Source organism: Maylandia zebra, unplaced genomic scaffold (assembly GCF_041146795.1).
Source record: "Maylandia zebra isolate NMK-2024a unplaced genomic scaffold, Mzebra_GT3a scaffold11, whole genome shotgun sequence".
NCBI classification, from domain to species: Eukaryota; Metazoa; Chordata; class Actinopteri; order Cichliformes; family Cichlidae; genus Maylandia; species Maylandia zebra.
In genome coordinates this window covers 222412-238533 of record NW_027490041.1, presented here as the reverse complement: position 1 = coordinate 238533, position 16122 = coordinate 222412, and the positions used below count along the sequence as shown (strand labels likewise).

The window sequence follows — 16122 nt, the reverse complement described above, 5'->3', positions numbered from 1 at the left end:
CCGGACGGCCCCAGGACCCGACGTGAGCCCCGTCTGCAGCCTGAAGAAGCTAACAGCACTGCTTGATCACCTGACAGGACAAACAGGGGGCTGATTGTGAAGGATCTACACAAGGGTACACATGTGCTGCTCCAAGAACACCAAGACAGATGGGATAAGGAACAGGAAGAGGAACTATCATGGATGACCGAGCCCCTGGACCACACTGGCCTTGCTCCTCACATGCATCACTGACCCTGTTCACCACTGGTTTTTAGTAGATACTGACCACTGTATACTGGGAACACTCCAGAGCTGCAGTTCTGAGATACTCTGTCCAACGTTACACTTTTTGCAGTTCAGTCACGGCCTACTACGCCCCGCCTACTAACAGGAGTGATGAAGAGATAACAGAGTTATTGATTTAGTGTAGCATGATTCAGATATTTAGCATTATTGCCTTCACCCGTCAGTGGAGTCAAATGAGCGAAATATGGTAATTTAATTTTAAACGGCATTAGTTGTGCCTGACAGCACACGGTCACTGTGGAAAGTTGTTTTCCTTGTGCGTGCTTTTGTTTCAGAAATGTGGAACATGCGTCACATTTACACACCATGGAGACGCCGACGTTAAGAAACCCCGACAACGAAACAATCAGATCACATCAACTCCACGTCGACGTGAAAATTCAACGAATCTAAACCACAACTATGCACACATTCAGAATCTATGGTTTAAGCTGTGTCATCTACTGTGCCAGTGTCTGCGGTTTAGTCTCGGCTGGGGACACACTACATGACTTTATTTAATGCTGACAGTGGAACTCCTGGTTTTAACGTCCACGTGGGTCAGGAATGGGAATCTGTTCCCATCTGTGCAACAAAGCAAACAAAAGAGTTCAGCGTGAAACTAGCATCACTATAAGCATTAATCTATTCAACACTGCTGTATGCAGGAGAAGAAGAAAGCTACAGATTGTGTACATAAGTGGCTATTTGGTCAGCAAGCAGTGGTTATGAGCTCAGGTCAGCCCTGCACACCAGAACAGGTGGACCTCACACAGAAAACTTTAAAACGTTATTTTTGTTTTACATAAAAACACTAATTTTTAGTATTTCAGAGGTTTCAAACCTAAATCCTACATTTTCTGAATAAAATGTTGAACACGGATTCAAAGGCATCTCTGACTTTAATAATAACAATGATAAAGCTGCTTTGACACATTCAGCCCAAACTATAGTGTTTCTGTGTCGTGAGTCATGCAGTGCCTCCCCAGCCTCAAGCAGCACTGTGATTGTGGTGGAAACACAACGAGGTCTCTATTGCCAACTACTTGAAAAGCTGGTCTGGCTACCAAAGCAGCAGACGTACCCCCACGTGCTCTGCACTGTCCGTCTTCCTTTTCTGCGTGAACACAGGAAACGTCGTCTTTGTCTCATTGTGAAACGTAACTCACATCAATCCACTGCATATTCATTTGTGTCCAAAGTAGTAAATGAAACCACACGATGGTGATTAAAATGCATACTTAGCAAAAAGCACTTCCTTTCACATAATGCAACAAGTCAAATTCATGAAACCAGCAACACGTTTTTAACAGGTCATGAAGACAAGCGGACTACCACAGGCAGGAACACGAGTCCCTCTGACAGGCTGGACTGTGCTTAAAGGGAAACCAGAGCTATTTAATGAGCCTCAGAGATGATGCAGCACATTTCACAGAACTGTCAAATCAAACAACAGCAATGCTGCGGAGCTCTGCAGAGCTCTGCTTCCTCTTTCTTTCTCACTATTGAGCACACCGACAACATCGTTGTGTCTGGGATTTGTAAACATGCTGTTTTGCCCTACTATAAACCGTATCCACAGTCCCCAACACCTACAGAACCTGCTAATGTAATAGAAACTCTAATTGAGATACTGGGTAAAGCAGCATAGCCTAGCATACCAGCAGCAACCAAGGAGGATGACTCTCAAACGGTCAACTGTCCATATACGTACGATGACATAAGTACTACTGACCTCCATCAATGCTGGAGTCTCAGGAGCTGGAGCCAATCCCAGCTGTCTTAGGGCAAGAGGTGCAAGGCACACCTGGACAGCTAACTGCTAACACATACTCACACATTCACACGCACGCCAAGTTAGAGTTTCCAGTTAACCCCGCTGCCTGTGGACTGTTGGAGGAAGCCGGAGTACCCGGAAAGCACCCACACAAACACGGAGAACATGCAAACTCCACCAGCCTGATGGTGGAGTTGAACTCAGAACCTTCTAGCTGTGAGGCAACAGCGCTAACCGCTGTGCCACCGTGCTGTTTCAGATGCACATGTTCCTAAAAGAGTCATAAACGTGAATTGAAGAGTTTATCTTCATGTTGAGTCAACACAGTGAAAAATGACGAACTACCTGTGACACCTGGTAGGACGGATGCATGTCTGAAGACAAGCTTCATTAATGTCCATTTTGTTGACAGTATTCAAACATGAGAGCAAACCCACGGGGGTCCAGTGGGGTGTGCAGTACGACCTGCTGTCAACAATAAGGTACATCTGTAACCTGGAGTGTGACGGTACTTACTTTGACACCATCCGGTTTTTTATTCAGCAGGCTCTTGGCTGCTGTGGAAACAAAGACAACAATGGGAGGAAATCAGACGCCAGCTGAACAACTACACAGGCACATGCAGCAGGTCCATTCAAGGCGGCCAATGACTAGCAGCCTCAGAGTGGCCCTACCATCGGAAGCAGAAGAGGAAAAAGCAAAGTCAGGAGACAAAAAAAGCCCAAAGAAAGCAGTAACGGAGACGGGAGCATGCGGTTAGATTCAGCTGGTAAAACCTCAGGAGACACGGAGCACATTTAGAGGAAACTCTGCTCTTTCAGCAAGAACACCGAGCAGCAACTCTGAGCTTCCCTCACGTATTTGTGGCCGGTTAATGAACTTTACAGTCGACATGCAAGGACGCTGTGAGACATGAAGCAGGTGATTGTAGCGGCAGAGGTAAGCAGTTTGGTGCATCGTCTGTCAGGGTGAGACTAAATCACAGCACGTAGAGTGACTGATCGAAGCTTTGCAGTGACCAAAGCTGTCTTTTGGCGGCCATTGAAGAGAAACGTCTGTCTGGGCCAGTATTTAAAGGAGATGATATAATTACGAGTCTATTTAGGAGCAGCTGAGCTTTAAAAGCAGGAACTTTAATACGTTTTTAATGACTTTGCATCGATACGTGTCGAACTTTATATCAACAGCAGATCCTTTCTTTGCTGCTGTGAGATACACATGGAACAGCTCCATCACATAATCAATGCTTTCTGTCTGCACACAGCAAACTTTTCCCTTCTGATCAATTAAAACACATCAAACTTAACTGTTTTTATATCCCTGTGATGTTTTTCTATTGAAATTACATCATATTTACACACATTGAAAGGATTAACTCCAACATGTGATAGTTCCGCTCTGTCAGTGGGTCTAATATATTTTATATGTATATTTAACGATACAACATCTGACTGGAAGCGAGAGACGTCTGCTCCCCTCTGCAGTCAATACTGAGGCCGTTTCTCACACTTAGTCTGCAGGATGGCAAAGGCCTCGTAAACCAGCTTTGATTCCTCTACAATGACCGCTAATGCACAAACTGACCCACAGTGGAGTTTTGGTAGACACACATGCCCGGACTCAAACCTGGCAGTGTAGCTCAGCGCTGCAGAGACGTGCTAGCTACAGCGAGGACTCTTACCTTACACACGAGTTACCACATGAGGAGGAAGAAAGAAAAACAAAGGTAAACAGAGGGATCGCACTCACAGCTGAGACAGAAGTGGAATGAGCAGCTTTCCTGTCATTAGTCATAAACACAAATCAATACTGGTTCAGTTGAAATGGTTCGCCCTTTAAAGGCACCCGTGGACGGCATCGATCTGCACGCTCACTCCAGTTTTTGTTAACGGCAGCTTAAAGGGGAGCACCGAGCTTAATGGGCTCTAAAGGCCAGAACATCAGGACACAGCAGGACTCCGAGGCAGCACCTCAACATGTGAACGGCATTATAGGGAGTCGCTACAACACGGGCCATGACTGGCTGTCAGCCTTTACTCCAGGTCGTACCTGAGAAGTTTCGAGTGGCGAGCATCGTTGTCAGGATGGCACCCTGAGGAGAGAGATGGACAGGGGAGCGTCACAGCAGGATGAGCATGCTCTGGTTTTCAGGGTTTTAGATGTGCACCGCTCACTGCCGCCGCCTACCTTGAGTTTCCTCCTGGCGTTGAATTTCTTGAGGCACTCCACAGTCTCCTGTCTGTGCATCATGGATGCTACAGTGGAGCGTTGCTGTGGAAACACACAGGCAGTGTCACAAGCTTAAACGCTACTACACAACCTGCCCGGGTTAGGGAGCGCGACACCTACGCAGATCCAGGGGTGTTTGAGTGCGTCGGTGGCCGTCACTCTCTTGGCTGGGTTAATGGTCAGCATCTTATTGATCAGGTCTTTGGCCTCGGGGGTCACCGTGTCCCACTCTGGGGAGGGAAACTGTTCAACGACATCGTGAAAACCATTTGGAGTTTAGCTAACCGTTATTGTTAAAAGGAACACATTTCTCTGCACGTGTGCGTGGCTGCACGGTGTAACTCACATCATACGCCCCAGCTTTGATCTGCTGGTACAGCCTGTGCTGGTCCTCGTCCCAGAAGGGAGGATAGCCCACGAGTAAGATGTAGAGGATCACTCCTACGAGCAGCGGAAACCACAGTTAACCGAGAGCTCACGTCTTTACTAAAGCAAACCGAGCCTCAGGAAAAAGGCCGGCTTGTGTTCACTAACGTCACACCAGGACAACCTGTTTGCATTCAGCTGTTTCTAAATGAGCAGCAGACAAAGTCAAACAGCTGCTGTTTGTGTAAATGCAGACACACTGAGCGCTTCTGTTTGCTGGTGTTACCAGGGACGGGCTTTTTAATTGGCCGTCTGCCTGCAAAAGATGAAAAGGACCCGTATCTGCCGCTACGACCACAAACAACACCGCCCTTTGTTGCTGTGGTCTGAGTCAGGACAGGTGTGCTGCACGCATGTGTTTCCCACAGCTGCAGCCAGATGTGCTGCTTTCACTAGTGAGAGCAGTGATTAATCCAAGAGGCTGCCACAGAGCAGCACACAGGACAGAATGACACGCTGCTCGTCTCTTACCGCAGGCCCACATGTCCACTGGCTTGCCATAGGGATCTTTCCTCAGCACCTCTGGAGACAGGTATCCTGGTGTCCCAGCGAAACCTGAAACACAGACACACAAGTGAAGCTTGTACAGACGACCCACAGCTCGTTACCTAAGCAGGTAGGACCAGAGGCCTCGTAAAGCAAGGTTTAAGAGCTGCAATCAAAGCACTCTGCACCAGGCGTGTGCTTTGGCTCACACACGCTCATGGGGGACGTCCAACTGGTACTTAAGTTAGGGCATAAAATGAACTGGTTCCAGATGGAAGCTGGTGCTGGGGGAACAGACTAATTATCTCAGAGCTCCACAGAGACTAGATGGAGACAAGTAGGCCAGACCTCCACCCTGATGCAAGCCGGCAGCAGTGGAGCACCTCGTCTCTGTGGGGTATTAGGGTGTGCTGACACAGTGACATCGTTGGAGAGCAAACGCCTGACAGATGTACCGGCTCGTGTGTAGTTACACAACATATTGATAGACTGCACCTGTGCAAAACAGCTAACCTGTGTGTTATGTCATTAGTTTTATCACCAGTATTTAGACACATCCCACAATCACAGATTCACTTTGATGGGATGAGTGCACACTGACATCTTTCTTGACATTCATGTTAAAACACAGTGTTGGGCTTTAAAACAGTCAGCTGATACATGAAGGTCGCAGCGCTGACACAGGTAAGTCACGCTAACACGGACCAAACTGAGGTCACTCACCGAACCACGCCTGCTGATCTCCTTGAACCTCGATGGCCAGGCCGAAGTCTGCCAGCTTGACTGCAGCGCCCTTCAGCTTGCTGGCTAGAAGCAGATTCTCTGGCTTGGAGTGAAGAACAGGAAACATCAGCATCCTGCAGCGGCTCAAGACAGGACTTTACAATGAGGCTCAACATGAATCAAGACTTTGGTTGCTAGCAGCTAGTAGGAGGGGCTATCACAGCATCATCAAGGACTGATGTCAGAGAGCGTCCGGGACAGACTAATGGCTGGGCTGGAGGCCTCTGCACACAAACTCAGCACTGACTCATGCTGAGCCCGATCATAATCAGCCCCAGTCTGAGGTCGCTTCAGCCCGGCTGCACGACTCTTTCAATACGAGTGAGCCAGGCGGGGCGTGAGAGCGGCCGCGGAGGACACGTGAAGCGCTCGTCAACATATTCAAAGCAGTTTCCTCGATGTCAACACGACAGACGCACACAACAACAACACAAGCTGCTGTTGATCACAACACAAGCTTGTTGTCCAACCACACCTCAGCGTCAGTGAGAGCCAATCACTCATCAGACGGAGTTTGTGGACGACGCCCACACTGAGCTGAAACATGACAGCAACACCTGCACTCTGATCACAATCACTGTGTCATGAACATGCTCATCTCCACCCGGCTGACGACATCAGTCTGCCACAGGTTCATCCTTCAACAGCTGCATTCACACATTCTAGGTTCATTTTCCCGTTCATCCTCCTCTCAGGTATCTGAGCCCCGCCCCCTGATGTCCCCGCCCCCTTTAATGTTGGCTGATGTGTCTTTGACCTCCAAACACCGGGTCAGCCTGGCCCTGGTCTTTCCACCTCTGGATGCTGACTGCAACCGTCAGTCGTTTGGAAATTCTTCTGTAACCAACCAGTAAGAAACTGGTGAAGGTGTTGACAGCTCACTGGTTTTGGTTATATACGTGACACCTTGGCAATGAGACACCTTTTAACAGGCCGGAGTTGGGACCAGCTGATTGGAAGTAAATGGTGGGATTGCATCTACAGTTTCCTTTGCACGTGTCGACTAGATGGTTTTAGCAACATCAGGTCAACATATTTGCCATCAGTGCATCACTGATATTCTAACCTGCAGTATTTCAAGCCCACACTCGCTCCAGGTCCCATCCAGAGGTAACGGATCAGCTGTCAGTTGTTACAACGCTGCCATCTCCCACCGGAACAACAGGCCGTTACGCCAGGCTGCTGTTCGCTGACTTAGCTCTGCTTTCAAAACGCCACTAACAGGCAGACTAATAGAAACTGCTGGACTTCCTGCTGCCACCTGAGACTTCCTGTCGGACCGTGTACAGAGTCAGCGGGCCTCCTCTTTCACCGGGTGTTTAAGCTGCTGCCGTCGGGCAGGAGATTGGGGCTGCTGAGGCCCTAATCAGTGCTAACAGCTGACCTGAGTGGATGCCTCCCTGGACCTTTCTGGGGGTAACAACAACAATATTTATAACAAGGTGCAATAAACATGCACTTTTTTAGTACTTAAGTTGTCCTGTCCTGCTGTACGTAGTGCCGACGTGGGACAGGTCTCCAGGTTCACTGTACGACTGTGCAATGACAATAAATCTCTCTGAGGGACAAATCCTGGAACCACGAGATAAGAGTCACTGTGATGCCAGAGCCATGAGCTCTCTCCATCCTCGTGCCCACTGGTATATACTAACTGTAGCACACTGCTTTTCTGTACTCACAGTCATCCTTGCCCGCGGAGGCTAACGCTCAGCCACTGAGAGCTCCTTCTCTTGGTTAGCTGAAACGTAAACCTCCGCCCTGTGGAGAAGGATGAGGGCTGCTTTCCACCTTCATCTCACTACCAGAGGAAACACACCTAGAGCACACCAGTGCCTCCTTTGATATCTGACTGCACTGGATCCTTATTGATTCTGTATGCTCAGAGCTGAGGATCTCCCACAGGAAAAAGAAGCTTCTCCTCGGTCCACAGACAACTCTGACACTCACTTCTAGTGGATATTGTGTCGCACACCCTGACTGTGCTTGATAATCTATTTATGATCTCTCAGATGGGGCCATATGGATGGAAGGCCCCCAGTGTGCTTTAAGGGCTGCTAATAATGAATCCAGTCACTGAACCCTTGAAGCGCCGCCACAGTCTCTAACTGACCTACTGCAGCTCTCAGGCCTGGATGAGACGCATGCAAAGATAGTCAAACGCAGGGCGAAGAACACAAACAGTGATGGAGCCGTGCAGGATGCAGGTTTGTGCCTTTAGCATGCACCAATGCACCAGCACGTCCTGCATTTGTGCACAGTTCACATCAGGGTTTGTGCTCCCTTCTTGTGATAGATTGGATTGTGTCTGACACAGTGAGTCAAAGAGCAGATCCAATGAGCTGATGGATCAGAGCCTGCTCAGTCTGGACTCTGTGCAGCACTTTATGTTGCAGTGCTTTAGAAATAAAGCTGCGATCTTTTACAGCTTTATCACAAATGCAACAAATTACTGAGATTTTCTGGGAGACGCAGAACAAAACTTTCAGAAAGGTGACAAATAAACGAGATTAGATCCAGAAAGCCATCAAAATCCTCTCCGCCTGTGACTCTGAACACCGCGCTTCCTCATTGGCTGCGCTGACATTGGCTGATCACCAACACTCTGTCGGAGCTGTTCGAGTGGCTTCTATTCTTGTGTCTCTGAAGAATATGTGGGAGGATAATGTGGATATTACAAAGGCTGATAATCGGAAACAACAGAGATCAAGTCTTAGAGCGGGGTGTCAACATAAGGCCAGCGCCCCAGAGCCAACCCACCAAAGAACGTCCAGCTGGTCCTCGTGGAGACGGGCAGAAATGTGAGACTTCAGCTTCTACTGGCAATGACTCCCTGTGACCAACCACACAGCACCAAAGGAAAGCAGTAATAGTTCCTGCTTTATAAATGTGCACATTTGGTTTTAACTGTGGGTTTACAGTGAAACACAAACAGGACAGACTCTGTCTGCACAAAGAACTTTTCCTGTTATTTCTCACAGTTTAAGCCTCTCACTGACCACAGCAGCGCTGCTTCATCATCACACTCCTTTTTCTTACATTCAAGCATCTCAGGATGTTAAATCTTTACACTGACAGAAAGCCTCCACAGTGTAAGATGACTGCGCTGGATTTATGTGAACAGAAAACATCGTCACTGTGCAGGCATGTGTAACCCAGGACTCTTTCCTACACATCGACCTCCACAGCATGTGTGTGTTTGCACAGACCATCATGTGCAGGAATCGAATCACACGAGTGCACACACACAAAAACGTGGCTGTTTCTACAGCTCCCGCTCGCTCGTTTGTTTCGGCTGCATTTGCTTTTCTTTGTGTTTCTGCAGTCAACTGTGGCAGCTGCCTGGCAACAGCCAATCAGAGTGCGGGGCGAGGGCAGCCGACAGATGCAAAACGTCAGCTTACTGCTGCAGGTAAGCAAACCTCAGACACGCCCGCTTCATTTGATTGACAAATTAGAGCTTCGGGAGCGAACCACAGGAGGAGAGCAGCATTAGAGAGACCGCTGCGGAGGCATTAGTGCAATTACCCACGATGAGACACCACAATGTGCTCAGCGGCTCCACGTAAAGCATTTGACCTGGTTACAGATGCAGAGCTGATGGCTCCGTGAGGGCGTCGTTCCTGGAAGGACCATTCAAATTATAGCCTCACACTGAATTTCCTCAACAGTTGAACTTAGCACAACAATCATTACCCAACAACACTTTTGACACTAAGCAGACGCTGCTCTTTAAAGAAACAGGCGCGCAGCCATTGTTGGTTCCTTGTATTTTAGAGAAATGTTCCAACTTTTGCTGGTGAAGACCAAGTGTTTTGATGAGAACTTCAGAATACTGACAGGGAAAAGGAAAGAGCATAACTGGAAAGCATCAGGACAAAAGGACAGAGAGAGACCGTTTGTATCGACTCACCTTGAGGTCGCGGTGGACCACACCCATCTGGTGGCAGTGCAGCACAGCCTCTAGGATCTGCTGAATGCAGTGACTGCATGCAAACACCAGGGGGCATGGGTTAGTGACGAGCTAACACTCATATTTGTAGCTGTGAGCTTGCTTTGAGCCTCGGGGAGCTGGCGTGTTAGTGGGCGGAGCTCAGTAATGTGGCAACTCGCCGCCCAGAAGCTAAAATTAGCAGCAACTTGAGGTAATTTGGCTGAAAACGGGCCGTTCACTCAACGGGGCTTTTTCTGTGCTGCCACAGTTAAAACACATCCTGGAACTTCATCATCATCCTCACACACAGCTCTCTGCCCGAGCCTCAGAGCAGAGGTTAGATCTGGAGGCGGGGCAGAGAGGCGGAGCTACAGAATAGTGTGGTTTATTACAGGAGCTGACACAGTGTGTCCCTTTACAGGATAATGTTACAAACTTTACTGAAGACAACATGTGAATGAAGCAGTTAAAGTTTGAAGCAACCTGTGACTGACAAACCAAATATAGTGCTGCAGGTTCACTACATGTTTGTGTAGGTTACATGGTTCCTCCTAAACATGGAACATGGATGCAGCATTACAGACATGTAGCGTCTAATGACACGCTCGGGCTGAAGCTACACGGTCCAGACGCACCAACGCTGAAGAAGAGCTGGTTGACCCGTGTGCGTTTGACATCAGGTGACCAGCTCAGGGCCCTGTTTCAGGAAGCCGGTTTAGTGCAAACTCTGAGTAAGTATACCCTGAGTTAACGAAAACTCTGGTTTTTCAGTTTCACAAAGCGGGTTTAGATTAATTCTGAGTGAGTTACTATGACGACACACTCCGTGAAGCTAACCTGCCCCCTAGCAGGTTTACTTCTACTAACCCTGACTGTCTCCGCCTCTTTGTCGGAAACCTGACTGTAGGAAGTGTCAGACATGGCGTGCTCCTTCCTCGAAGAGCCAGTAGATGTTGAAGCCCAAATTCTCCGCAGAGCTCTCCGCCGGGAGAGTGATTAGAGCGCGTTTGGACATTTTATCATTTCCTGATGATTTCCTGTGTGAACATTACCGTTTCTCAGCACAATCTATAATTTATTTGGATAACATCCTCAGGCCTAATATTGCTCATGTGACACATCGCGGACATGCTCTCAGTTCATTGCATATTATTTGTATTGCACTTCGGTTTTTTGCAAACGGGAGCTTTCTGTATAATATTGGTGACGCTGAGCACGTTTCCAAGGCTACCGTCTGTCTGGCAGTCAGGTTGTTACAGTTGCACTGAAACGTCTCCTGTACTCGTTTGTGGTGTTCCCCGGTCATAGACCCACAAGATTTATCAAAGAGGGATTCCACAAAATTGCAGGTATCAGGATGAACAAAACTTAATTCATGATGTGGTGATATTTGAACTACTACTTAAATCTTACATTTATATTCACGGTTCCCAGGCGTGATTGGCTGTACAGATGGCACTCACATTCCAATCATTGCTCCTTCAGTAAATGAAGGAGACTATGTGAACAGGAAGTCTTTCCACAGCATTAATGTACAGGTACATAGTTCCCTGTAGCATTTCAAACTAACAAATCATTTCATTATAGTAATGGATGCTAATTTGTGTTCTCTGCACTGTGAAGATCATATGTGATGCTGCCAACATTATCACAAATGTGGAAGCCAACTGCTCAGCCTCTGTGAGTGGTGGTGGTGGTGGAGGACCCCCACCTGTTTTTCGGGCCTCCGCTAGACCTGGGCGATATGAGATTTTTTCATATCACGATATGTTTTTTTCATTTCAGGCGATAACGATATCTATCACGATATAAGCCAAATAACTATATTTGTAAGATTTAAATGTGCCGTTGCTCACAAGTAAAATGTGAAATAATCAGCAGCTTGTTTTTATTTAAATATTTATTTCCCATAATAAGTTCAACAGGGTAGATGTACTTAAGGAACATGAGACTTTTTCAGATAAATAAAGGCAAATATTGCAAACTACACAAAAGGCAGCCGCTAAAGCGTTTAAGTTTCAAAATAGAACAAACGAAACAGACTAAATTGTCAATTCCACTTAGAAACAAAATATTAATTCTAAAAATAAATCTTAGTTTGTTTTACAGAAGAACAGACAAAACTGACTAACTTTTGTCAATATCAAATAAACTGAGAACTAAAAGGAAATTCTCAATCTCTCCTTGTTGTATAGCTGAGCTTTTCAAACAGTTTTAACAGTTACTTTAGTCTGACAAAAGCCGAATGACGAATTAGCGCTTCCAGTCAGAGACTGAGGCTACGTCCACACGTACACGGGTATTTTTGAAAACTGAGATTTTCCGTTTTCGTTTTAAAAAATAATCCCGTCCACACATAAAGGCAGAAATGAAGGAAAACGCTGCTATGAACATGCCAAAGCAGCAGGTGGAGCTAGATTCCTAACCGTGCAGAAATGTTGGCCAATCAGAAGTCTAGAAGCCTCGGTGGGAAAAAGTAAACAAAGCTGGGGCATAGAAGCAGAACCGAGTCGTATGTGTGGAGGGACAGTAACTGTGTGTATATGTAAGCATTTAAACACTGCAGAGAGTAGAATTAACAGTATTGTAGAAATTCATTGCACCGAAACAATAACGTGGCGCACAGTGTGACGCATGCACCAGTTTATTGTATTTCCAGACTTGCTTTCGGCACATTTACAGTGCACGCTACTCTGTTTTTGTCAGACTTGAAATAGCCGAAATACCTTCACACTACGGAACATCTATGGCTCTTCCGTTCGACAATCTCTCCGGCGTTGGAACCATCATCTGTTTTCTCTTCGGTCACGCTCGGTTGATTTTTCTAGTCGGCACACTCATTTCCTTCATTATGCGCTGGCTGCTTCCCAAACAAACACACGTGTGGCTTGGCACTTGTGCTGTACGTAACAAGTCACGCGACGTGATGCTGCGGCTGTGATTGGTTCGGCTCTGCGCTACTTAATTTGGATTGGCTGACCTTTTTTTTTTTTTTTTTTTTTTTTTTTTTTAAAGAGGACAAGAGCGGCGAGGTCTATCACGATAGCTTAATTTCTCTATCGAGTAAAAGTTATATCGCGATACATATCGTTATCGTTCTATCGCCCAGCTCTAGCCTCCGCTTTTTTTCTGTTGGCTATAACGGGTCACATTTGAGCATACAGAGTAAGCAAATATGTACTTGTAATGTGCTCAGATAATTTCAATAAGTGCTTACAGAGGGGAAATTAATGTAGCCTCTAACTGCAATTGATTTACATGGGACAAACAGACCAAGCACTATGGCTCATAATACAATTACACCTTACCTGTTTGGACTATATTTTTATATTTCATTTTTACTTGCTGCCAGGAACGTTTGGGGCCTGTTGGGTTGCACCTGCGCTCACATCACATCACAAAATAAAATGTATAAAATAACAAATAAAATAACATATAATAAAATAACGTGTTGAATGGGTGGAAATCCCTAGATCAATGTTTATATTAACACTCACGCATTGACTCTGTCGGCTATGTTTTGCCATGCATGCTCCCTTTCTTTTGCAGCTGAGGCTGTGTTACTTTTTTTCTGCAGAATTTGCATGTTATCGGCATATGCTGCCATCAGAATTTCGGCCTCAAGCGCTGTAAAATACATTGACCGCGCCTTCTTTCCCTCCGTCTCCATGGTGACTCGCTTAATCTGTGCTCCACTAATCAGGGCTTTATGTATCCTCGTGCGCGCGCTTAACTTGGGGTTAAAGCAACTCCGCGTTGACTGAACTAATTGTTATCAGCCTTTCTGAAACCGAATATTCCGAGTTGGACAGTTCGGGGTTACTCAACCGTGAGTATCGTTTTTCACACTGAGTTTTCTAAACCGGCTTCCTGAAATAGGGCCCGGGTCCGTGTGTGCCTGCACAGTGGATCGATCCTTCAGAAACACACTGCAGCCCTTAGTTGCTCCCAACACAATGAAGGAGTGTGCAAACGCTAGGAGGTGCTTAGAGACAGACAGTTGTGGAAATGTAACACAAGCGTGCCACATCTGGATGCAGGCTTGCATAACTAAGAGTATTCTGACTGTGTCGTGCTGAAAGTGTTACTCGTGCAGCACATCCTGTTTGTGAGGATGCTTCAGGTCTGCTCCTGCTTTCATCTCTTAAACACATTTTTATAGATTCAAAAGTGTTAAAAAGCAAATTCGTTGCTTCAAACTTTCTCTGCTATATTTATGTGTAAACACACTGAATGAATTTGAATTGAACCTAATGATGCTCCACCTTTAGAATCATAACAATGATCATAATGAAACCACACCATCTTTCTCCTCTCTCTGACGAAGCCTGACAGCGGCTGTGTCAGCGCACCACTTAGCAAAGATGCTACATGCACTTGGTGGCGTACAGTAGAGGCAGGCTGTGATGGCGTCTGCCTGCCCCCGCCTGCACGACACATCCCGCCGCCTCGTCTCCAGCCAGCCTGCCCACAACGCCCCGCTGTGGCGATGTGCGAGGGTGACTGGTGGAGGGGGCGTGGCACTGATCAGGCAGTGGATGCAGCACGGCCGAGTCTCTTAACGGTTGGCCCTTACTAACCTTCAGGTCTCTGTGCACTAAGCCATTTGTGTGACAATGATTTACACTTTCTACACTCTGCTGTATGCAGTGACTGTGGAGGCAGACCAGGCCAGAAGCAGAGAGGAGAGGGAGGACGGGTCAGTGTCAGACACCTGGAGCAGCACTGCAGTGACAGGTGAACATCGAAAAGGAACAGTTCAGTGTTCGATGGCGTGAAGACTTTCTGCAGTGCGAGCTGCTGCAGAGGCAGGTCTGTCTTTGCTATAGACGGAAGCAGGAAACAGCTAAAGTGTCAGGAATACAGCTGCTTGGTAACAAACTTTGCTCACTGTCAGGACCTAAAAAGGTAAACTTTAAATATTCTGGATCCTACGGCCGCACTATAAACACAGGAACAGATAACAGAGGAGGAGAAGCACACAGGTGAGACGCACGAGAGACACGAGGACGCTAAACTAACCTACAGGAAGTTTAACGGAGAGACGAGGGATGCATTCAAAGACACGACTAGAAACACGAGCAAAGACTACACAGGCGCAGCGGTGACCATGAGCGATGAATACACTGCAGCATGGACATGATGGCTGCACAAGCTCGGTGACGGTAAACAGCTCAGCTGTTTCCATCCACTCGTCCTGGGCATCTTTACGGGGCTTTGCATTTCTAATGTGAGTGCACGTTTTCTTCTCCTGCAGGACTTTGAAAGCAACGGTGCACGAGCTTGGATTTATTTGGCATTTCTCTACAGTCACACAGCTTAAAATGATGCTTTTAGCCATCAACAGGATTCGGGGATGATTCTGTCGGTATATTTGACCACCGTCACCGATCTGAACATGTTGGCTCGTGGTCCGGGCCCTGAAGCGGAGGCGGAGCTCGGAGCAGCATGTTGTCCTGTCCTGCTGGAGAACCCAGCTGTGTTTCTTACCTGCACCGCTGTCAGCAGAACAGCTCCTACAGTCCGCACGGTGCTCTCAGGTTTAGGAACCTCAGCTTTACTCCTCAACATAAGCCTCTTGTCATCGGGGCCAAACAGCTCTTTGTCCTGTCCCACCGTCAAACTTCATTTTGAAGATTTATCCATACGGACACTGTGTGGTCGGCAACCTCTCCAACCACGGTGGTGGAAAACTCGCTTCACCACAGTCTTAATGGTTCCCAGGTTGATCCTGGACTTCCTAACTTCCTCTCCTCTGAGGGTGACGGCGAGGCTCCACTGAAGTTTGTCAAACAAATCCAAAGACAAGCTACCAGCTGTAGTCAATCATGATGACTACAACACATTAGCATGTCACTGTAGAGCCTCCTGCAGCACTTCCTGTGGGCGTATATACATAACTAAGCCTTCATGTAGACTCTTGGCTTTGTGAGGATTGGAGAAAATCCTAAATAAATTCAAACGTGTGCGTCCAGCTGTATGAAGTCAGTGAGAGAGCCACTCAGAGCTGTCAGCAGCTACGGTGCAGGAACCAGGGACAGTGTTTGACGAAGGTTTCTGCTGCTGTCCAAGCTCATGGAGCCATCTCTATCTCGGCCCCGTTAGACAACCAGCCTGCGTTTGTGCAGGTCTGACAAACTGTGGACAGCACTGTGCAAACATCTTAGGCAGATGAGGAAAATGCTGTAAAGAAAGAGAGCTTTCAGAAATATGAATGACTGTT

The 16122-nt window shown here is 47.2% G+C and overlaps 1 protein-coding gene across 6 annotated transcripts in view; it reads right to left on the bottom strand.

Annotated features, from left to right (window-relative positions):
* LOC112433205 (calcium/calmodulin-dependent protein kinase type II delta 1 chain) overlaps positions 1-16122 on the bottom strand; it is a 78111-nt gene that overhangs the window by 18759 nt on the left and 43230 nt on the right. For 3 of the 6 annotated variants that reach the window (XM_076881388.1, XM_076881390.1, XM_076881392.1), the window contains exons 6-13: positions 9879-9951; positions 5909-6011; positions 5171-5254; positions 4620-4714; positions 4394-4516; positions 4232-4315; positions 4094-4136; positions 2561-2601 (exon numbers count right to left, since the gene is read on the bottom strand). In XM_076881388.1, the coding sequence (XP_076737503.1) occupies positions 2561-2601; positions 4094-4136; positions 4232-4315; positions 4394-4516; positions 4620-4714; positions 5171-5254; positions 5909-6011; positions 9879-9951 (646 nt within the window). The remainder of the gene's footprint in view (positions 1-2560; positions 2602-4093; positions 4137-4231; positions 4316-4393; positions 4517-4619; positions 4715-5170; positions 5255-5908; positions 6012-9878; positions 9952-16122) is intronic. The other 3 variants (XM_076881389.1, XM_076881391.1, XM_076881393.1) reach the window with 1 other exon arrangement.